The 22,377-nt window shown below is 44.2% G+C and overlaps 2 protein-coding genes across 5 annotated transcripts; both read right to left on the bottom strand.

Annotated features, from left to right (window-relative positions):
- Positions 1 to 261: 261 nt before the first annotated feature.
- LOC130189481 (transcription factor AP-4-like) lies at positions 262 to 12,370 on the bottom strand. Of its 3 annotated transcripts, none has more exons than XM_056408288.1 (7): positions 12,043 to 12,370; positions 9,895 to 10,060; positions 9,680 to 9,778; positions 8,075 to 8,245; positions 3,497 to 3,643; positions 3,227 to 3,388; positions 262 to 3,100 (listed from the first exon to the last, which is right to left on the bottom strand). In XM_056408288.1, exons 1-7 carry the CDS (start codon positions 12,129 to 12,131, stop codon positions 2,945 to 2,947), a joined length of 990 nt encoding a protein of 329 aa, XP_056264263.1. In that variant the 5' UTR covers positions 12,132 to 12,370; the 3' UTR covers positions 262 to 2,944. The 3 variants fall into 3 exon arrangements, with proteins under 3 accessions (XP_056264263.1, XP_056264265.1, XP_056264264.1); XM_056408290.1 differs by lacking the exon at positions 12,043 to 12,370 and adding an exon at positions 11,140 to 11,208; XM_056408289.1 differs by lacking the exon at positions 3,497 to 3,643.
- A 1,321-nt stretch (positions 12,371 to 13,691) lies between these two features.
- Positions 13,692 to 20,330, bottom strand: mvb12a (multivesicular body subunit 12A). Of its 2 annotated transcripts, none has more exons than XM_056408294.1 (10): positions 20,257 to 20,330; positions 18,807 to 18,896; positions 17,068 to 17,151; positions 16,387 to 16,486; positions 15,671 to 15,800; positions 15,406 to 15,546; positions 15,072 to 15,175; positions 14,920 to 14,978; positions 14,678 to 14,743; positions 13,692 to 14,568 (listed from the first exon to the last, which is right to left on the bottom strand). In XM_056408294.1, exons 2-10 carry the CDS (start codon positions 18,894 to 18,896, stop codon positions 14,482 to 14,484), a joined length of 861 nt encoding a protein of 286 aa, XP_056264269.1. In that variant the 5' UTR covers positions 20,257 to 20,330; the 3' UTR covers positions 13,692 to 14,481. The 2 variants fall into 2 exon arrangements, with proteins under 2 accessions (XP_056264269.1, XP_056264268.1); XM_056408293.1 differs by lacking the exon at positions 20,257 to 20,330 and adding an exon at positions 20,122 to 20,208.
- Positions 20,331 to 22,377: the final 2,047 nt, after the last annotated feature.

The following is a 22,377-nucleotide window of genomic DNA, read 5'->3' as shown; positions in this document are numbered from 1 at the left end:
TAATTACCTTCTTTTCTATATGCATATAAAGTGTATTTATTGTTTTCTACGCCAGCATTCAAACATTTTCTTTTTCCTTCAGACTTAGAATTCACACATCAGTAGTAATTTCATTCAGCCTAAAATGAGTGTTTATCAAACTGAAGTCAGGGCTCCAGAGCAGCTTCTTTGCTGCTCAATGAGTCGCTCTGTCGCCCTCTGGTGGATAGAGAGCTCCACTTCATGCATCATATTATGGGGAAAGCAGGGGAAGCAGAAGGGTGTAATAAAAAAAGTACAAATTTTTTTTTTTTTCACCTTTACAAAGGCCTGTTTACGTAAGTTTTTATAAACAAAATATAACAGCTTCTCATCGACCTGGACAGATGGAAAAAATAACAAAAACACAAATATAAAAAAATTTGATGCTTGTCATCAAAAATGGAGAAAAAAAACAGACAAAGACAAATGATAAGACAGAAAAAAGCAGAATAAAAACAGCTGTTATGTCATGTCACAGCAAGAGTTTACAAAATAATAAATGTAAAAAAAGAAAGAAATTGCTTCCTCATCATTGATTCAGGCAGTACAGAACAGCAAGTGCTTCATATCAAATATCTCAAATTCCACCAAAAGACAACAGTGCTGCAACACAATGTACAGAAACATTGGGAGGGGGGGGGGGGGGAGGGTCCCGCTGACGGATCACAAACCTCGGCACGGGGCTTACCATTCGTCAACAAAACACCAAACCCCATAAACAAAGAACATATTAGCATTTCTCACCATGTTTGATGAGAACAATACGACTCTACCCAAATATAAAACTGGACTGAGCGAGTGATCGTGTCAGCACGTCTCGCACCGGACAGTTTCACACTGAACGCATCAGTCATGTGTTCATAAGAAAATAAACCTGCAAAAAAAAAAAAAAATAAAACCTCTTTAGAGAAGAGAAAACAGCCATTAGTAACATGCATTCAATTGGCAACAGAGCATATAAGAGATCAAAAAGACAGACACAAAAAAATCCAAGTAAAAAAAGGAATGTTTACAGCATCGAGTCGGCGTATCAAATTGAGTATGACAGGAGGGAAGCTCGACCCACGGAGTTCCAGTCAAAGTCCCGAGAAACATAAGCAACGCAACATGAGGCGGACAGACCTGGTGCACTTCAGAAAAAACAGAAGACGTGGAGATTTGGGGAAGGCTCTTCAATTCAGTACATTTCATTATTTTTGCACTTTTTGTGGCATCTGAAAACTTGGAACTACAGTACAGAACAGCATGCAACTCTAGTGCTGATCTTCTCTTCAAATCATTATTTTTTTTTTAAATAAGAAAAAGATGCTTTTTGGGGTTGGAGTTGAGCAATGATGTGACCTAGTTAATATCGGGATGATATGTGTACATTGACGTGAGCCTACGTCACAACGAGAGAACACGTGAGCTGCTCCTCTCCGCTCTCTAAGCTACGTCAAGCTGCGGAAACGACGCCGATCATTTCGATGGAAGAATTTGAACAAATCGGGAATAAAAGTGTGACGTTAGAATGAAGGAGTTTCGGCCTCGGCCCGCCGACAGAGAGACTACTTTCTGTGAGACAAGCAGGTTTAGGTTCACACATACTGCAGGTGTAACGTACACACCTAGCAACGGCGCATAGACAACTTCACCTCGCGTATAAAAAGGACACGACGACTGGACTGAAGATGGAATTGCATAAATACCAAAAAAACAACCTAGTGCATAGTTTGTGAAATCAACAAACCAAGAGCAGGAGACGGACTGGAAGTCTTTGGAGGAAAACCGGAAGCCTTCATCAGAGCACGCGAGTCACGTTTCTCCGTTTCAGATTTAAACGATTCAAGGACGAAGTTTGATCGTCTCAGGCCGATTGAGATTTAACACCAGCCATTAAAATGCCATTTGTTTTACGTAAAATTATTTTGTATAAAAACATCCTTTTTTTAAGTTAGGGGGCGAAACAAAATCGCCACGAGTAGATAAGAAATTTAAAATCTTTGTTTTATTTATATATCTCAAGGCCTCCGGTTCTCTGTAAATACCCGACATTTAAGTTGTTAATCTCAAAATAACAAAATGTTAACCGTCGACATTCAGTAACCCTGACGGAAGAAAAAAAAAAGTTTACAAAAACATGAACATTAAAACTAAAAAGACGATTAATGTAAATTGTTCAACAGCTTATTTTTATAAGGGCTTATTTAGATATCAAAAACACAACCTTTTTTCAAGTAAATCAGACATAATTTCAATAAACATCTTTCCTCAAATTTACTTTGCTATCAAGTTTGAATTAGTCCCTAACTTTTTTAAATTTAGAAATGCCTTCTGTTGTAGTTTAAGTTGAGTTTCGTGGCCACTGGCACTAGAATATCACCGAGCCGACCGGGAAACAAAGAAAAAACTAAGTAATTAAGACGGGGGAGGAAATATCTGCAACTCCATCGTCTCCTTTTCAGATTCAAGAGCTGCGTGCTTATTTGTGTTGTTACATTCAACTCTCCACTGTACCGGCTCCATCATTTTGTCGCACAAATAACACTGTCGGCGTGCCAGTGACGACAGTTAACCGTGATACCGCGTCCGTAAGCCGGATCGCGTAAACACGCAGGAGGACGGACCGACGCCGAGAGCGTGTTGCACGAGGAGACCCTCGAGCTTCCAAGTAGCCACAGGCCGGCTCTGGCTTTGAAAAACAGCTTCCAGAAACCCCACAGGGCCTCCTCTCGCACTGACCAGACGATTTGTTTTAGATTTTTACAGTACGAGACCGACACCGAGCTTAACCACTGGATTTAGGAGTTTGGGTAATGCCAACGAAATATTTGTTTTCTTTTTAAAAAGTAGTCGGGCTCCTGGAGGGAATCTTACAGTGAGTAGGTATTTAAGTGTGTGTGTGTGTGTGTTTTGTATGTGAGTTCATGGGGTGGGGGGGGGATCAGTTCATCGAGCAGTCCTCGGCCTCTGTGTCGGTGTCTGTGTCTGAGCAGGCGGTGTCCATGGCGACGTGGGCGGGGCCAACGATGACGGCTCGTCTCTGCTCCTCCTCGGCGCTCGCTCTCCTCTCCTGAGCGCGTTCGATGTGCTGGATGGCCTGAACGCAGCACGCACACACACACACACACTGAATGCAATGCAAGCGAAGGCCGCAGCGGAGACGACGATAACCCGAGGCGACGTCGACTCGCAGCTGGCGACGCAAAGCCAAACAAACTCCTACCTGCACAATGGTGTCCAGGTTCTGTCTGGACGTGGACACGGTGCTGGTGTGGACAGAAGGGCTCATGGTCACCACGGTGACGTGGTGCTGGGTTAGTGTCGGGGCCGGAACGATGACCGTGGGGTGGCGGGTTGGGGCCGGCGGGGCGGGAGACGCCAGCACCTGGAGGGACGGGGAACCAAATGTTACTTCATCTGAGACGGCGTGTCGCGGCTGCGGCGCCCGGCGCGACTCGAAGGCCAGAACGGCGACACCGTCTCCGCCGCTGACCTGTGGACTGTGTGGCCGGCGGTCGGCGGCGTGGATCTGGTGCAGCCGTAATAGCGTCTGGGTCTGGATGAGCGCCTGCTCCTCCTCCACCTGCTGCGTGATCACCTTCAGACGCTCGGGCTGCAGCTGGGAGTTCAGCGCTCGCACCTGCGCACAAACACACCGCCGCAGCGAGAACGACGTCAGCGGCGCGTTCGAGGGAAACCCAAAGCACATTTAAACTAGAACGGGCACTCGGTAGAGCGCATACCTTCGCATACCACAAGATTGGCATTGAATTATGAACATTTTGGCATTAGTTGCATGCCAATTGGATAAAAATTGACCGTGCTATGGTAAAAAGAAGATTTTGACCTTTTCATGACCTTGACCTTTGACCCGATCGATCCCAAAATCTAACCAAATGGTCCCCGGATAATAACCAATCATCCCACCATATTTCATGCGATTCGGTTGAATAGTTTTTTAGTTATGCGAGTAACACGCATACAAACAAACAAATAAATAAATGGCGATCAAAACATAACCTTTCCGCATTTTCAATGCGAAGGTAATGAGTGCGGGAATCCAGCATCGACATCAGAATATTCACTTGTGCAGAAATGAAGAGCAATGAAAGCTCCACTGTGAATAATTCACATTAAAAGAGTAAAGTAACACACTGATGACGCTTTGATAAATCGCATTTACGCACACCAACAAGTCCAAGACTTGCTGTTCTGCTGTCCGACACCGTGCAGTGTGGCGCTCGACTAAAAGCTTTGTTCGTCTCCAGCAGCTGTTCGGAGCCCATTGTCTCGACCTGCTGTTCAGGTAGATCCAGGACGTGAGCCTATCAGCCTATCAGGAGCTACCCGGCCACCACCTTGTTCAGGTGACTCATGTGACCCAGATGTTGATTAGAAGTGGAAATGACTCTGAATACTTTGTCTGGGTGTTTTGCTCGTTCATGTCCACTGTGGCAGGACCCTTTCATAGCCTGGATATATGGTCCGTTTCTCTTTCAATGTTTTTGGTTGTTGTATTGTATTCGTCTAATGCTTCAAGAAATAAAGAAAGATGATGTTTCCTCGCGTGTCTTCACGACGAACAAAGAATACAAAACCGGAGTTTAACAACAGAAAAACTAGTTGTGAGCATCGGCTTTCAAACTCTCCCAAATCTCATGCAGCATAATGAGCCTCATGTATCCCGTCTTCCCAAACACATGCGTCGTTGACTTTCTCCGACTTTGTATTTTTTTCGTTCACCGCGGACAAAAAAAAGAGTTGTTCGGGACTTCAGGGTGACACGGGGAGAGTAATGATCAGCTTTGGGTAACATTTCTTTAAAACTGGTCATATCAGGGAAGTTTTCAAACAATCACAACGCAATGCTGTAAAGTGTCGAAAGCAGTCGCAGAATGAGTCACGGCTCATTATGCACACCTGTGTCGCATTTAGTTTCAGTTGGCACAAACAAACAGCATCACAGACGACACATGGTGGAATATCCTAATAATATCAAGCTGAACAGTTATTGTCATAATAATAATAGTAATAATTAGGGCTGTCAGCGTTAGGGATGGGTATCGTTTGGGTTTTTTCCGATACCTGTGCTAAACCGGTACTTTTAAAACGATACCGGTGCCTAAACGGTGCCTGAACCAATACTTTTTTTTTTAAACGCACAATGAGGACATTAAAAACCTCTTCGGCCATATTCCCTGTAGAAGCCGTTATCATGGAGCACTGACACACAACAGATATCAGACTGTTAACATACACAATATATGTTCTCCATTATATGATGTGATATGTATTGTCATGTGCAGACTTTATAGGGTTAATCCTGTCACTGTGTTGATGGGCAAAGAGAACAACCAATCAGAGGGACTGAAGATGACACGTGACAAATAAAGTGTTGCTTCTGACAGCCAGAGTTACACTGAAACAAAGTGACGCCCCACGGTCTTTATTCCTCCGTAATTATATTTCCGGTAACACCGAGTAAACAGCCGGGATCGCTGAACATCAACACATCTGCTAGCAGACTGTCACGCTCGGAGCTAGCGCTAGCTACGAGCTAGCTTAAACATGGTTATAATGGATAATTTATTATTTCTTGGCCTACTTTTATGAATGCAAGACTTGCAGTCAACGATACGGTACTAATCTGAGTTAAGGCTGCTCGTCATAATCGGTCTCCACGTGTTCAGGGGGACCGGTGACGGTCTCCCCATCGCGCCCAGCCTGACGCTGGTGTGCTCGACACGGGCTCACGTAGTCACACACGGCCAGGGTTGCCAGGTCTGTGTGACAAAACCAGCCCAAAAACCAGCCCAATATCAGAACTCAAAATATGCCCGTGCCAAACCATATACACTGCTTTTAAAGTCCATGTCCAGTACCGCTGCTAACCATGTTGGTGTCCTAAGCATAACTGCTTCATGATGGGGGCAGGCGCAAGTGACTTTTTTCGCCAGGCGCCGGCACCGGAGCTCTGACAGAATGACATGCTGCTGTAGAGACGACCAACAACAGACGTATTGGAAGCTCATTCTGCACATGCGTTAAATGCGTTTAAAAAAATTAACTAATTAATCCTGTAATTTAATCATAACGCGTTAACGCGTTATTTTTCACAGCACTAATATATATATATATGTGGTTCTTTGAAATAAGTTTTTTTGAGAAATCATAGGTTAGGGCACTTATAAGCTAGATAGCTTCAGCCTCGACCCTTTCGGTCAGCCACTTTCTTCTTTTGTTGAATTCTGATTGTTGTATATTTTGCTGATCGAAATAAACTAAACTAAACTAAGGGGTTAAAAGGGCCCCATTTGTGAATCCCACAGATCCAAACCCACCCCGGGATGGGGTGTAGGAGTAATCACACGAGGTGATTCTCGCCAAACCGTCCCACCCCGTTGGGGAGGTAGGCGATTCATAATCAGACTCGCCTATGAATCGCTCCTCCCGTGTAGGCGATTCTGAACCGCCTATCGCCCACCGCTCCTGTGAGATTCACAAATCCCTGCTGCTTTGCTGGAAATCACTTCTACTTACAGACTCTGGTTGTGACGGGGCCACTAGCACCAAAGTGCTTAGATGTCACGTGACTGTTTCCATGGTGACGGACAAGGTCGCGAAGATCGAAGGCACTGCGCCGATGTGTAGGCGTGTACGTGCTGATCTGGAGTCAGTTTGGTAGGATTTGGGTATAAATAAATTATTTCATTTAAAATATGGATTTTTATTTAAAGATATTCATGTAATTTGCATGCAAAATAGGTCTACCCGAACCAGCGGACAAAAAATTCAACCCGCGGCAAGACTTCAAAAGTAGCCCAATTCGGCGGGAAAACCGCGGACCTGGCAACACTGCACACGGCGCAGCCTCCGCTGTCAAAGTTAAATGATAGGCTATCGCAACCTGCTGACAGGGCGGAGTCACCAGAGAAGTTCACAACAATAGTTTTTTTCAATTTTAATCGGCTCAGGCACCGGAAAGAAGCACCGAAATGTGCGTTCCGGTATTGGAACCGGTACCATATTGGCACCGGGTTTCGGTACCCAACCCTAGTCAGCGTTAACGCGTTAATCTATGCGATTAATTTGGCCGCGATTAACGCACTAAAATATTTTAACGCAATTAACGCAACTTTGTTTACTTCCGGTGTCGTTGAAGTTTTTGCACTCCTCTGAGTCTCAAGCCGCGGCAGTCCGCCTCCTTCCTCCCGTCTGCTCCTCGATATTCACAGAGAAACAGAGGGCGACGTGTCGGTGACGCGGGGCGGAAGGTGCAGGGGACTTTTTTGGTTTGTTGCTACGCTCGATGCGCGCGCATGGAGCTCTGCAGCGCGCGAGACGGAGAGCGGAGAAGAGTGACCGACACGTGGAGACAGAATGACATGCTGCTGTAGAGACGACCAACAACAGACGTTTAGTTTAATAAAAGAACAAAGACGTCTTTAAGGAAAGAACCGTACATTACTTCTGCTGTAATCTGGCGCGATAGAGAACATTACAGGGGGGCGGGGCCTCACCCTGATAGAATGGTGGGGGAAACACTGGGATGTGTCATATGCAAAAGCCTTTAAAAGGTGAATTTACATTTTTTTGTAAAATCGAGAAAATGCCCCCAGCCTCCAGAGGGTTAACATTACATATGTGTCAGTTTACCAAGGCCACTGGTTCTGCTGTTCAATGTTAAAGATGACAGGACCAATGGGGTCTCAAATACACCTTTGTTTACTAATCTGGATGTTTCACTGAAGAAACAATTTATCATCCACGATATTAAATCCCTCGCTGGCACTTTATAGGTAGGAGCCTCTTTGAAAACACAGCTCTGTGTGAAGTTTTGTCTTTAAAAAAGAATACAATTAAACAAGTGTCTAAAATACACGCTGTCTGAAGGGATTACTCGTTCATTTAGAAGATTTAGTCTTTAGAAGAAAAAAAAACTTTTAATCGCGATTAATGAATTTCAAAATGTGCGATTAATTAGTTACTTTTTTTTAAATCGATTGACAGCCCTAGTAATAATAATTATAATACTCCTGTGCTACTGCAGTAGATTGTTCTATCGTCTCACCTGTTCCTCCAGCTGCAGTCGAGCGGAGCGTTCCTTGTCCAGTTGCTGTCGCAGCTCCAGCATCTCCCTCCTCACCTCCTCCACTTTCTCCTCCTCCAGCGTGTCTGGAGAGCCGATGCCTTCATCCTTCTCCTCGGCTCGCCTCCTCTTGGGCGATGAGCCGCTGAACTCCTGGAGAGACATGGAGGTTAAGACGTAAAACAAACCGCCTAATAAGACACGTCTAATATGAGTGGATTCATCAAACCGACATGGCACCAGTCTCTGCACAGTCAGAGAAGTCTCCACTGCTGCTGGTGCCGAGACGAACAAGCGACCGGTTGGGCAGGAAAACTAAACGCCAGGTGAACCAACGACTTGGCAAATAAATCAAACAGATTGAGAGTACTGCGCTGTCATCGCCAACACCTGCAAGCGATAACAAATCTACGTTTGGCTGCATGAATCCTGCATATGTGGCAATAAATCACACAGGTATTAAATCAACTTTGTGTTATGTGCTTCTGGTGAAATGAGAAGCCTCGCCATAAAACTACCCGATGCCATTTGATCACCAGCTGATAAGAAATGCGACGTCACACTGTCACACTTTCACGACCTCGCGAAGCCTTCCACGGACCTTTACCGGAGGAATGTCTGCAGCTTCTACGCTTCTCAAAACATTGCGTGCGAAAGAGCCGTCACAACACAGAAGTCGTTTTTGGGCTGGTGAAAGAAAACGTTTACCAGACTACAAGTATGCAACCATAATTATTACAGGTTGCGCAGCCTGTTTTTATTCTGAGGTCATGTGTGTCACGCCCCGACGCTCACAGACAAGACACAGAGAACGCATACGGGTCATGTGACGCGGGTCATGTGGCTCGGGCTGCATTCATTAAACGTCCGGCACCTCGCTGCAGGTTTGTGAGAATGTGTGGATGTACACTACCGGTCTAAAGTTTGGGGTCACCCAAAAATGTTGTGTTTTCCAGGAAAACTCACTCTTTTATTCATTAAATGAATAGAAAATATAGTCAAGACATTGACATGGTTAGAAATAATGATTTTTATTTGAAATATAAATTTTGTTCTTCAAACTTGTAGCTCAAAGGAAGGCCAGTTGTGTAGCTTCTCTCACCAGCATAACTGTTTTCAGCTGTGCTAACATAATTGCACAAGGGTCTTCTAAGGCGATTAGCAAACACAATGTACCATTAGAACACTGGAGTGATAGTTGATGGAAATGGGCCTCTATACACCTATGGAGATATTTCATTAGAAACCAGACGTTTCCACCTAGAATAGTCATTTACCACATTAATTCAATTCAATTCAGTTTATTTGTATAGCCCAATTTCACAAATTCCAAATTTGTCTCGGAGTGCTTTACAATCTGTACACATAGACATCCCTGCCCCAAAACCTCGCATCGGACCAGGAAAAACTCCCAATGTATAGAGTGTATTTTTGATTAATTTAATGTTATCTTTATTGAAAAAAACAGTGCTTTTCTTTGAAAAATAAAGACATTTCTAAGTGACCCCAAACTTTTGAACGGTAGTGTATATTTATATAAAAATGGATTACAAACAATTATGAAGAACAATGGCACAGGGATTTTACCTGGATGAAGCGTTTGAGCTGGTTGTTCTGTGACAGGAGTTGCGTCTTTTCCTGCTCCAGGGCAAAGATGTAGTCCGATGTCTGCTGCAAGATGGCCGCCTGGCAGGGATGGACCGCAAAGAAGTGAATATGAGAATGGTGCATGGGCCAAAAACATAACATTGTGTCGGGATCTGCGCCGCCACAAAGCACCAGTGTGTGCATGTGTTCCGCACCTTGCTAAGTTTCTCTCCGTCTGTGTGGGGCAGGACTGTTTTGAGAGACTGGAAACCGGCGTTGATGCTCTGCATGCGCCGGCGTTCGTTGCTGTTGGCAATCTCGCGGCGGATTCGTCTCTCCTGGTCCTGGGCCGTCTCCGGACTGAGGGGGATGTTGGCCAGGCTGGGGGAAGCAAGGGCAAAGGAGAGAGACTATTATTCTGTCCACAACAAACCCTACGAGAAAGCATTGAGCTGTTCTCAGACGCACATCTGAATTTAGTTTTTTATGTAAAAGATGAAAGTTTCTCCGAACAAATTATTCTAACAACAACATCAAAATAACAGAAAGCACAGCGAAAATAAAAATGTTTACTTAATGGTGAATTGACAAAAAAAGTTAGAATAAAGACGAAGACAAAAAATTAGCAATGAGCTGATCTGACATGGACTCTTTAATCCTTTAACCTGGACTCTCAGGCTTTAGTCTCAACCTCACATTCCTCAGTTTAGCCGCATGGAGATCTTTGAGTTTGGCTGAACTTGTGTGTGTGTGTGTGTGTGTGTTTGCTCAGGGGGAGAAATGCGTGAACCATTAAGCCTAAAGGTGATTACGGTGCCAGGAAGAAGATGTTTACAAAAATGAAAGAGGTCAGACAGAGGACGCGACGCACATGCCTCTAAATAGTCATTCTCTATCAGAGTGTGTGGGTGTGCAGCCATACGCTAATGTTCAGAGCTACATTTTGGCAGATTTGATTGTGTGTTTACAAGCCAGTCGACCAACGCTGGGGGACAACACACCATAAAGCAACATCTTTACTATCACATTATGTATGACATTAATATCTAAATAGACTAATTATGTTTTTCAGTCCAATAATATTTTGAAAAGCTTTCTTAATTGCAACATTATCTACTGGTTACAGCTCATATAATTAATGTAAAGCAGACTGCGTAATTTTAGTCCATTTAAAAGACATTGTTTATCCAGCAAAAGTTATTTTATGTGCACATGCTTAGATTGAGATGTTAAAATGGGCTTTAAAGAAATATAATGAGGGTTATGTTTGTCCTCTGGTGACGTTTAATGTACGACTTCATCCAACCGCCATATTTAATGTAATGTTCAGCGTAGTAATGCAGTATCCGACCAGAAACAGCACATACAAAAACAAATGCCTCCATCCCGCGCAGTTGAAACGTGCCGCTGTTGTTAAAGTTTAGAGCTGAAATCAGCTGTTGTCGGCTGTGGCTGCGGACCTTCAACATGGCCGCCGGAGGGCGCGTCGCGCAGTCCGCGAGGCAGCAGCGGTGAAACGTGACTCCGCCAGCAGCAGCAGCTGCTGCAGGCCCCCCGGCATCATGGAGAACAATGCGTTCCCCCGTTAGCACGAAGCTAAAAGCGGCCACGTGTGGTCCGCTGCTCCGGGACGGAGACACCCAGTCACACTCACGACACCTCTCAGTGAAAACACGCCAGGGCACACGCGGGGACGCGAGTCCGCGCGCGCACGCACACGACGCGGTTAGGAAACGAGTGCGTCCTGGTAGCCCGACTAGTTAGCCATGCTAAGCTAAGTTTAGCACACGGCACCACGGCTGCTACGCACACACTGTGCAGCGAAACACCAACAATGACCGCGGCCGCGTTCAAAACACCCGACGGATGAGTCTCGCGACACGCGTTACTCCGTGAAAACGGTAACGGGCGCGAGAAACTCCGGTTTCGAGCGTGTGGTTTGGCGTAAAGCGGCGCAGCGGCGGGGAACACGTTAACTACCACGTGGTTGCCGTTCAACTGGAAGCGAATGTATCGATTTCATGGCGCTAATTTACATATTTCGGAGCGGAATGGCCGCAAACATGCCCTTTGGGTTCATCACATGTCACGGGGCCCCTCGGTGCAACACCATCGGCTCAACAGTCTCCCGTATCGCCGCCAACCGCCGCAGCAGCAGTTGGCCAACGGGCTGCTAACGTCTCCAACCACGCTGCTGCCGCCGCTGCCAAGGCATCGCAGCGAAGCTAACGCGTAGCATGCTAACTGAAGTCGGGCTGCGTCTCCCTCGCTCACACACACACGCACACACACACGCTACAGCGACACGAGGGCTGATTTGAGCAGGCGGTTTGGTAACAACAGAAAAATAGTCAGCTACACACCTGCAGAGACCTCCAATAACGTCCTTCTCCGTCTTCTTGAAATGCTGTAAGGACGGGATCTTGTCTGTCGGCATCATGAAATATTCCATGCTTCCAAAGCCACCTTCTGTAGTCCGTGTTTTCGGTTTTTTTTTCTTCTTCTTCTTTTTCCTCCACTGCTGTCCTTGTTAAAATCTAGCCTGGTTTTTTGTAGCACCGAGCTCTCGCTGTACTCCTCAATGGCGCATATCTAAAACACCGCTTAAAAATGTGCTAAATCTGAAGAATAGACTTAGAAAAATAAAAGTAAGTTCAAGCTGTGTTGCTTCCCACAGCTGATGGGGTTCCCTCCAATGTGTGTGTGTGGCTTCTTGCCTCCGCCTACTACGTGTGTGTGTCTGTTGCCTCCGCCTACTACGTGTGTGTGTGTGTGTGTGTGTGTGTGTGTGTGTGTGTGTGTGTGTGTGTGTGTGTGTGTGTGTGTGTGTGTGTGTGCAGCTGATCTGTGCGAGGCGGGAAACAGCTGGTTGGAATCAGAGCCCGTTTTCCGGAAAGCAGAACAAACAGACCAGAGAGAGAGTCCGTGTAACTGCACTGGCGCACACATGAGCCTCGGGAAAAAAAGTGGAAGATAAAGACGAGCACCGACTGAGTAATAGCGACATTATCAGCAGAGACCCAAACTAACTGGCATCAGATAACATGAATACTGTTTCTGTGTGTGACACCTTAGTCTAGACACATTACACATGCCCAATATTACACTGATTCTCCATCTCCCTCTTATCAAGTCTAGATTACCAGCTATTTGTATGTATATATATATCAGTATAAATTAAATCCCTTTGGATTATCTGAGTCTTGGTCAAAACAAGCTATTTTAGGTTTCACTTTGGAGGTTGGTAACTTGTGATTTATATTTGTCTCATAAAAAAATGATAATACTATATTTACAAAAATGGAGGCACCTGACAGGTTGCTTAACAGTTTACAACGCAGGGAGACGTTAATGTAAAAGCTACATAACATATCCATTATTGACAGTCCAACATGGTACAGCAGATGGCAGTAATGCACCATAATGTGTTTCCAACTATTGAATAGTGATGAATTTAATGTAAACATGTGGATCTGTAAAAGTAAAGCTGTTGTGAATAGATGCATAATAACATAAGGGTGGACTAACATGCCATATTTAGGATAGAATGGAAATAATAAAGAGAATGGATCCAGAATTGGCAATAAAATCACCATTTCCATTTAAGAAGTTGTTTTTGTGAATGAGGCGACTGAACCAAGTTTAATTTTATCAACAGATTCTAGAGTTGAAAATGCCTTTCACGATCCAGACTGATTTCAATCCGAGATTGGCTTGAAAAATCAAAAGAAGAAATGATGAACCACTTTCTCTGTCCAGCATGTGGTTGTGTGCATAAAGGCTGAAAAAAGGTCAACAGCTGTTGTCCACGTCCTTCCATTTGAACTACCTGCTGCTGGTGAGGCCACCACAATAAAACACAACTATACTTCAGTTCATCTCGCCGTAACCTACGGCATTAATCTTATTGTACACAATTTACTTTCTCAAATCTGCATTTCAAACTATACTTCATTATTAAATGTGCCTTGTTGTCGAAAGGTGGTACTCTATGTAAACAACACACCGGAAGTCGTAGTTTCTTTGGTTTTTATTTTTTTCCATGCAATAAAAGCTGACTATGCAGTCAATAAAACAACATGTTTGTATTGTACAATGACAAAGATAAATATTTGGTCCTTATTTATACTGATAATTTAAAAAAACCACAACCAACAACCAGATTATCTCCCCCCCCCCCCCACACAAAGCTAAATATACAACCTTCCTCCATTCCCCTTAAAATACGATATATTATGTATTACCTGTAACAATACCCTACTCATCATGAAAAAATACACTATATCCTACATTTAAATATGTTAATGTTTCTATGGAGTTCAGTTCGACGTCTGCAGCTAAATTCAACATTACAGCTCTGCTTAACAAATTATTTATTACATGATTGAGCATTTTTTAAAGCATACAATTAATCTACATTCTGGAAAAAGTTGTGCATAAAGCTGCAGATGCGTCGTCCCAAATAGCAGATACTGTACAGATTTGGATATTCATTACACCTTCGACCCTGTAACTGTCTCGAAACATTTTAAGGCAACGATATCATTTCGAGTATGATTTCCTTCAAACGGGCTTTTAATTTGGCAAATAAAAACGTGGAATGCTTGAAGATGGTGACGGAGTAAAGACTTGGCACGAGAGACAAATAAAAAGGAACGCAAGAGAAATGAAGAACTCTCTGAAGTACGATTGTCGTGCCTAATGTTAGAAGCCGTGATTATCCTTCGTCCGTACCATACCGTGTTACACTGGACGAGTGAAGCACACAAGTCTGATATTGTTGCTTTGTCAAAGTTCAAAGATCACTGAGCTGTTTGGGCGCCTTCTGTTGGCACTGATGGTCTCGTCCTCTTTGCGGCAGATTCCTCCATCGCAAAAGTGTAGTTATACTAAAAAAAAAGAAAGAAAAGCAAAGTGGGTGTATTCTTTGTTAGGAACATTGCATGGTCTTAATTCAAGCATCGCAGAGACGAAATTAAGAGCCAGATGTGACCCTACCTCATTTTCAATGTCTTGAAAAGACTTGAAACGAATGTTGTTTAATTGAGAGTTCAGTTCAAGGGCCTAAAAGAGAGGAGAGAGAGAAATGGCCAAGAGAAATACATGTGAACACATGGTTGTATCAGAAGTTTGGGGTGACATAAACCTGGAGATAAGGGGAAAAAAAGAAGAAGGAAAAAAGCGCTGCATTTTGGAACGACATTCATCACTTCAGTGTGGTTGGAAAGTGTCAAACGCACCGTGCTGTTTGCCTGGATATCAAACTTTGGGTGAAGGCTAAAGGGAACTCCATCTAAAGCTGCAGAGAGTGAAGGCAGGCAACAGTAGAGTGAGAGGCCAGCTGTGAGAAATAGCAATACGTCTCCTGTGTGCAGGAGAGGGGGGGGGGTACCTGTGATCCCCTGGGAATCCGCGGGTTTGTCCGAGTTGTCCTTCATGTGGAGGCTGTGGCGCCTCTGACTCATTTTATTGTGTGGCACTAGCTGAGGGGGATTGCTGCGGGGACAAGTAGTAGGTATTCAACTGTGGAATTACAGAACATCATTCTCTCACATCTTTACATCTACTTTTTATGAAGGGAAATGTAGAATTTTCCAGTCTGTTAATGTCATTTAAAAAAGGGACTCGGTTTAAACATCACCAGAGGAGTCACAATGTGCCCCTGAATAAACAATGACAAGTATTAAATATGTGGCTGTATTGTTCTCTGGATATTAAATAAGCACCTGGGTCGAAGGGGCAGGAGAGCGGCCGGCTGCTCCGATGAGAGTCTGTGGATGTCCAGGCTGACGCTGCGGGGCTTTGCTTGAGGCGTGGGGGTGGAGAAGTGTCCCTTTCTGCACCACAACACGTAGCCGTGGACGTCTCTGGAGGAAACGGCACATGAAATGACACGTCAAGCCACTGAATGCAGACCACCGGTTATGGAATTTAAGAATCGCTTTGAATAAAACACAGCTGCAAGTCAAATGTTTGGGAAAAGTTACCAACCCCACATATGTGTAGTGCTGCAGCATCATTTTGCTTTTGGCAGTCACTTTGATATCCAACACAGCTGTGTCAACACTGCCCACTGGGACCACGCGGACACACACACGCTTCTTCTTCCAAACGGAGGCCTCTGCACACACACACACACACACACACACACACACACACACAGAGTAAATAAGACATTAAATACAAGAGAAACAATATCAAATATCATGATGTGCTTTGCGAGGATCGATTGTAGCTTTGCAATACGATCAGCTTTTCCCCTCATGGTTTTGAGGATGTTAGTGCATCGTGAGGACATGTTGGCCAGTCCTCACTCCGAAAGAAAGAAATGTCCTTCTATTGAACCCCGTGGGGAAATTCTTCTCTGCATTTGACCCCTCTTTAGTTATTAAGAGGCAGTGGGCTGCAGCGAAGCGCCCGGGGAGCAACTAGGGGTTCAGTGCCTTGCTCAAGTACACTTCAACATGCAACTATGGGGAGAGCCGGGAATCGAACCGGCTACCTTGTGGTTACGGGACGACCGCTCATCCCCCGTGAGCTACAGCCGGCCCCGCTACTCGTTGGAAGGTTTCCGAGGTTACGGTTATAATTAAGTTGAAGTCAGGGTAGAGGTTGGCCGTTTAGTTGTGAGGGTCAAGAACGTATGTGATGTCACTGAAGTCCTCACAAGTGTCTAAAGACAAACATGCGAGTGTGTATGTACTCACTTGATTCGAGGTGCTCTGCTATATAGCCGTAACCGTGAGGAATAGACTCCTTGTCTGAGATGAGCTGAATGTCCGACACGACCATACCAGCTGTCAGGTTCTAGAGAGAGGAGAGGAGAGAGAGAAGAGGAGAGAAGAGAGAAGAGGAGAGGAGAAAGAGAAGAGGAGAGGAGAAAGAGAGAGAAGAGGAGAGGAGGAGAGAAGAAAGAGAGAGAAGAGGAGAGGAGAGAGAGAAGAGGAGAAAGAGAGAGAAGAGAGAGGAGAAGAGAAGAGGAGAGGAGAGGAGAAAGAGAGAAGAGGAGGAGAGAGAAGAGGAGAGAGAGAGAGAGGAGAGAGAGAAGAGGAGAGGAGAGAGAGAAGAGGAGAGAAGAGGAGAGGAGAAAGAGAGAGAAGAGGAGAGGAGAGAGAGAGAAGAGGAGAGGAGAGAGAAGAGGAGAGGAGAAAGAGAGAGAAGAGGAGAGAGAAGAGGAGAGGAGACAGGAGAGAGGAGAGGAGAGAGAAGAGGAGAGGAGAGAGAAGAGGAGAGAGAGAGAAGAGGAGAGGAGAGAGAGAAGAGGAGAAAGAAGAGGAGAGAAGAGGAGAGGAGAGAGAGAGGATTTATGGAAGACTAGAGGGACACGTGCCATCCACCAGTAATCTGGCGTTGGTCTCTGTGTCTGTGGCGTGACCTCGGTCGGTTACCTTGCTGTAACACAGGTAATATCCAGATTTCATCGCAAAGCTGCGTGTGAAGTTGGCCGCTGCTCCGTCCTCTGTGATGCTGATCTGCAGAGGGACAGAGAGGGAGAAGAGGAGCATTTAGACACTCTGCATCTGACCAGCACAGTGGAACACGGGTGTGTTGTGAGAGGTCATTTGGCAACAAGAGAGCGCCAGATGTAAGTGGTGGCCACCAAATGACACTCGACTTCCTTGTTCCCTTCAGCAAGGCATTCTGCGGGGGTGAGAAATATTCTCCAAATGTGGAACGAGGGTGAGTTAAACGCTTCAGATTAGATGGCGCAAGGATAACGTTTGCGGTCAATCTCATGAGACACGCTCACGTCTCACCCCAACACAATAATACAAGTGACCGCAGCACGGAGGCGGTTGGCATCGTGTTCGCTGGTTTATAGTTTTACATGCCGACCGTGCACAATAAATGAAGATAGCAGCTATCAAATCGGCATGCGAAGAGGCTACTGTGCAAGTAGGCATGTGCTTGTAAACATGTTGAAGTTCTTCTAAAAGTGTGGCGTACAACTTATTCAACAGAGATGGTTTTGATATAGAATAGTAATTATAGTCACAGCATGTCTGAATAGAGATGAAATCCACTAAATCGACCTCCTCCACCAAAACACTCCACCCCGTCGGCTACGCTCCTCTGATGCCGACCTCCTATCCATCCCGCATAGCACCGGGCATGGGGTGACGGAGCCGTCTCTATATCGCGCCCCCCCCCCCTCTGGAACTCTCTCTCCAAACTCATCCGAGACTGCACCGATCTTTTCATCTTCAAATCACAAATCAAAACCCACCTGTTCACAGCTGCTTTTAATGTGTGACTGTGTGTGTGTGCTCCATGTACTTATTGTTTTTATTTGTTGTTTTTATCGTAATTTTAGTTATTTTTATTGTGTAGCTTTTAGGATGTTTTAGATATGTTATGTGAAGTGTCTTTGAGTACCTTGAAAAACGCTATATAAATTAAATGCAGTATTATTAAAATCTCTGATTAGGCCGAATGATGTAACTGGTAATTCAAAGCCCATTATCACAAAGTGTGCATTTATATTTTTTTATTATTTTAATCAACCAATTCAAAAAGGTGAGGCAAACCTACAACCACAGCTCCTCACTATGGTAACAGGTTCAATCCCTGCCTTGCTCAACGTTGCTCAGGGAAGTTTTACTAAATCACTCCTGAACCAGAACTCCTTGATACATTTGTTGAGGCTAAGTTCGGAGTCCTCTGAGAGTATTCTCAAAATGTTTACAGCTCATTAACTCACACACACGCTCACACACAAACGCACACACGCACACACACACCCACACACCATTTGACTTCACCCTAATGCTGGAGGTTGTGCCATTTTAACCCTGTAATACACTACTTTGTAATATACCTCTATCTGGGACTATAACCCCATCCACACTTGATCCATCCACTTCTCCTTCCACCGTGAGTTTGCATCAGAAATATGAATTCATCGGTCAAGAAAAAACAACCTTACTCTAGTACATCCCAATTGTAATTCTCACAAAAATCAAGCAAACTGTTTGTGGTCACCGCTGAGTGAAACATGGAAATACCTGGTTCCTATTTATTTGGTAGTTAAAAAAAAATGGTTTCACATTGTTACTCCAGGCACAACAATGCACTACTGTATATGAACAGGTGTACACAACATTAATATCTGTATAAGGATACATACAAGTGTGAAATTAACGGGGCAGGTGCTGGTGTTGGAGGTCCACGCCACTGCTGTGATTGGCCGGACGACCCCATGCTCCATCGCAGACATCTGAGGAAGAAAGAAGGGAATAGTAGTAAATACGTTTTTTTTTTAATAGAAACAACTCTACGGCGGTAGCAGAGATCAACCATCTGTTGTGCGTGTGGGAAAATGTGTTTTCTCTGACACTGGTTAGCATTGCAAACCTATTTGCATTGCAAAACCATTCCTGCGTTCATGTGACAACAACAAAAACGACTCACTAAAAAGGTAGACAGGCTCCCATTGAGTCTAAGAATAAATGTTATCCCTCAGCCACATTGTTTACCACACAAATATCCTATTCAATGCAAGAATTCCTCCAAAATCTACAGCAGTTAAGTGGCATCCCATCCTGGGAACTTCTGCATGTCCCTTTATCAGAATCAGAATCAGAATCAGTTTTATTGGCCAAGTAAGTTTGCACAAACAAGGAATTTGACTAGGTAAAGTGTCTCTCAGTGCTTACACAAAATATACATTACAACACAATACAATACAGAACTAACAAAAACAAACAGTGCAGTACAGAACATATATTATAACATTATATGAGATGTTTTATTTTATTGTATTTAGTTATTAAACCAAGCACCCCTATTCTGATAGAAAGTATGGATTGATATGAATAGCATCTTCCATCAAGGGATGTGTCTTGATATAAATCACAATATGTTTTTTTAAATAGGAAACACAGCATTCATTGTATGGTAACATCTCTGATGTCAACTAATGTGAGTTGCCATCAGGTAGAAAAGCATGGTTTGCATACACCTCGTAACAGTTGTATTAGTGTTTTCTGTTTTTGACAAGATAGAGATATCTAAATGGATAACATCGCTATTTGATTTGACTTGATTATTAAATACCCAGCATTGGAACATTTTTAGTTCACTCTGAATAAAGCTAGAATCTGAAAGTATGAGCGGTGATTTTAAAACAACATGTTTAACAGCCTGTAAACTAATGAATTACACTTTTCAAGTGAAACGTGTAAAGATGTTGGTTATGTATTCACTTGCCTGCTTGCGTAACAGGCTCCTAATTGTTATTGTGTGAACTCAGTTTGGTATCAGGGTGGGAAATCAATACCCGGTGGATGCAGGTAGCTCGAGGTTACGTTGGCCCACGTTGAGTTCTGACACTTTAAAGCGCTTCATTATCAGACACGTTGACATTCGCGTGTATTGTAATATAGTTATTAATAGAAAAACCGGAATCAGAGTCCTTTTCGAAGAACTCATCGTTCACTTACATGACAAGGAGAGTTTACTTCACCCAGGCAGCCACTGTTCTCTTGACACAACTTCGTTACATCTAGTTTAAAATGAGCTCGCCAGCTTTTCGTCCCGCGAGTGGACAAATAAAACTTTAAAAACACAACACTTACTGTCTCTGGGTCCACTTCCGTCTCTTCGAGGTGAACCGGCACGCGAACAACGTTTTTTAGACTACAGCAGCAATTTGTCGATCGTTTTATCCCAAGCAGGAAGTCCTGAATCCATTCTGACTCCAACTCCCATGAGCCCCCGCGGCAAGACGTCACCGCCAACCGCCGACTCAAGCGCTGAACGCCAGATGGCAGCATTACAACAGTCGGAGAAACCGTCTGTTGTCCAATTTCACGCCATGCATGCATTAAACATGTGTTTTTTCTTCTCCCCCCATCGCTAAACGTGTACCCGCACGGCTATATTTCATATTCTGTGGTTCTCGGCTGTTTTGTGTTGTTCGTGTACCCAAATGACAAGGGACGAAATAAACATTTAGCCCGTTTTGGATCGTTCCCAACAAACATATAGGCCACTGCAGATATAACTAGGTGTGGACAGAGGGGTGCTGAGAGAAGAATCGATTCTCATTTGCATGAAAATGAGGGTGAGCAGGGCAGACTGGAGGAGGAGAGGGGAGAGCGAGAGGGGAGGATAATGAAAAAGGGTAACAGGGAATGAGAGATAAAGACGGGATGAATTGTAGGGAGCAGTGGGGGTTTTAAAGGGCAAGGAGAAGATGTGTGACGACACTGGTGTTAAAAACTAGGCATGCACACACTACTGGTTTAATGGATAGCATATATTTTCTTCCCCCTCAACAATAGCCTTCAATGTTACTTGTGTTGCCAAAGCCCAGTGTGATTAATTGTGGATTCAAACGACTAAAAACACATTAATGAGCGAAAACATTGCACTGGCTGACGTGTTCCCTCATTAATATTTACATGGGCAATTTAGAGTATCTTGAATCAATCCCACATTCAATATTATGCTGCTTAAATTATATCAAAATCAGATTATCTTGTGTCACTAGGTCATGATTTCTGGAAAGTGATGTTGCTGTTGAGTTGAAATACATTTTTGCTGCTTTGAGCAATATAGTTCCATAATATTAGAGAGAAGGCAGATATTTATATATGCCCGATATCTCAAAACAAGGCAACTTACACTAAAAACAACCTTTGATAAATAGCAAGAGGGAAAATGTTTTTTTTGGTGAACTGTTCCTTTAAGTAAATGCATTGAAAATGGTCCCCAACAAACACACTATTAATCCTACTCCTGACTTAATAGTTTTTGCAGAAAACCCCCTTTGAAACGATGTTTATCTCCAACAGGGATCACTGGGCCTGGACCTCGGTGCCACAGAGAGGAAACAGAGGGGAAAGGGAAGAAAGCATTTAGGACTAGCACATGGTTCGTTTTAATCTTTTCATGGGGACAATAAGAAAAATACAAAATGTCATCAGCCTAATCCTTGAAGGTGCTGTTTTAATGTAACACACAGGATACAATTCACAACAGTATAGCAACAGCGGGATTAAATCCACCTCCAACCTTCCCAAGGTGAATAATTCTGCATATTTACATTTGTTTTGAGTCATCAGTGAGCCCACCGAATGTGAATAACGTAACCAATAAAACCAATACCTAGAAATATAAGTCCCGCTTATCCTTTGTTCATCATTTCCCCCATGCAACATGGAGGCATGCACATTAGGAATACACTCCTTTGATGGCTGCAGACGATGCATTCTCACAACAGACACTCCTCTTAATCAACTCTAATGTTGTGTGTACATGTGTGAAAATGGGAGAAAAAGACACTCGACTGGAGCATCCAGAGGTGCTCAGGTCCCTGTTGGCATGGCAACATGCAGAGCAGACCACAGGGGGTGGTTGTAGGGGGGAGGGCTGCGGCGGGTGGACTGTTCCATCTCTGTGAAAACAGAAAATCAGTGTTTATTCGGAGCATTCGCTTTATTGGCTGATTGGCTAATTAATGAGAATGAGCCAGCTGTAATCTGCTGGGACTGAAACAAAAGCGAGAAGAGGCAAATTGCCAGCGAGTGCGTCTGTGTGTGTCTGAATGCCTGCGCATCGGTGTGTCTGCTTGTTGGGGGTGCATGCCTGTGTGTGTGTGGTAGTAAATATGAGAGTGATAGACTGAGTGAGAGAGTAGGTTCAGACGCTCTGGTACTTCCCACTATGCTGGGGGGGGGGGGTTTCATTCATCT

Source organism: Pseudoliparis swirei, chromosome 24 (assembly GCF_029220125.1).
Source record: "Pseudoliparis swirei isolate HS2019 ecotype Mariana Trench chromosome 24, NWPU_hadal_v1, whole genome shotgun sequence".
In the NCBI taxonomy this organism is placed as follows: domain Eukaryota; kingdom Metazoa; phylum Chordata; class Actinopteri; order Perciformes; family Liparidae; genus Pseudoliparis; species Pseudoliparis swirei.
Note: the sequence above shows the minus strand (reverse complement) of the source record. Positions and strands in the feature narration are given on the sequence as shown.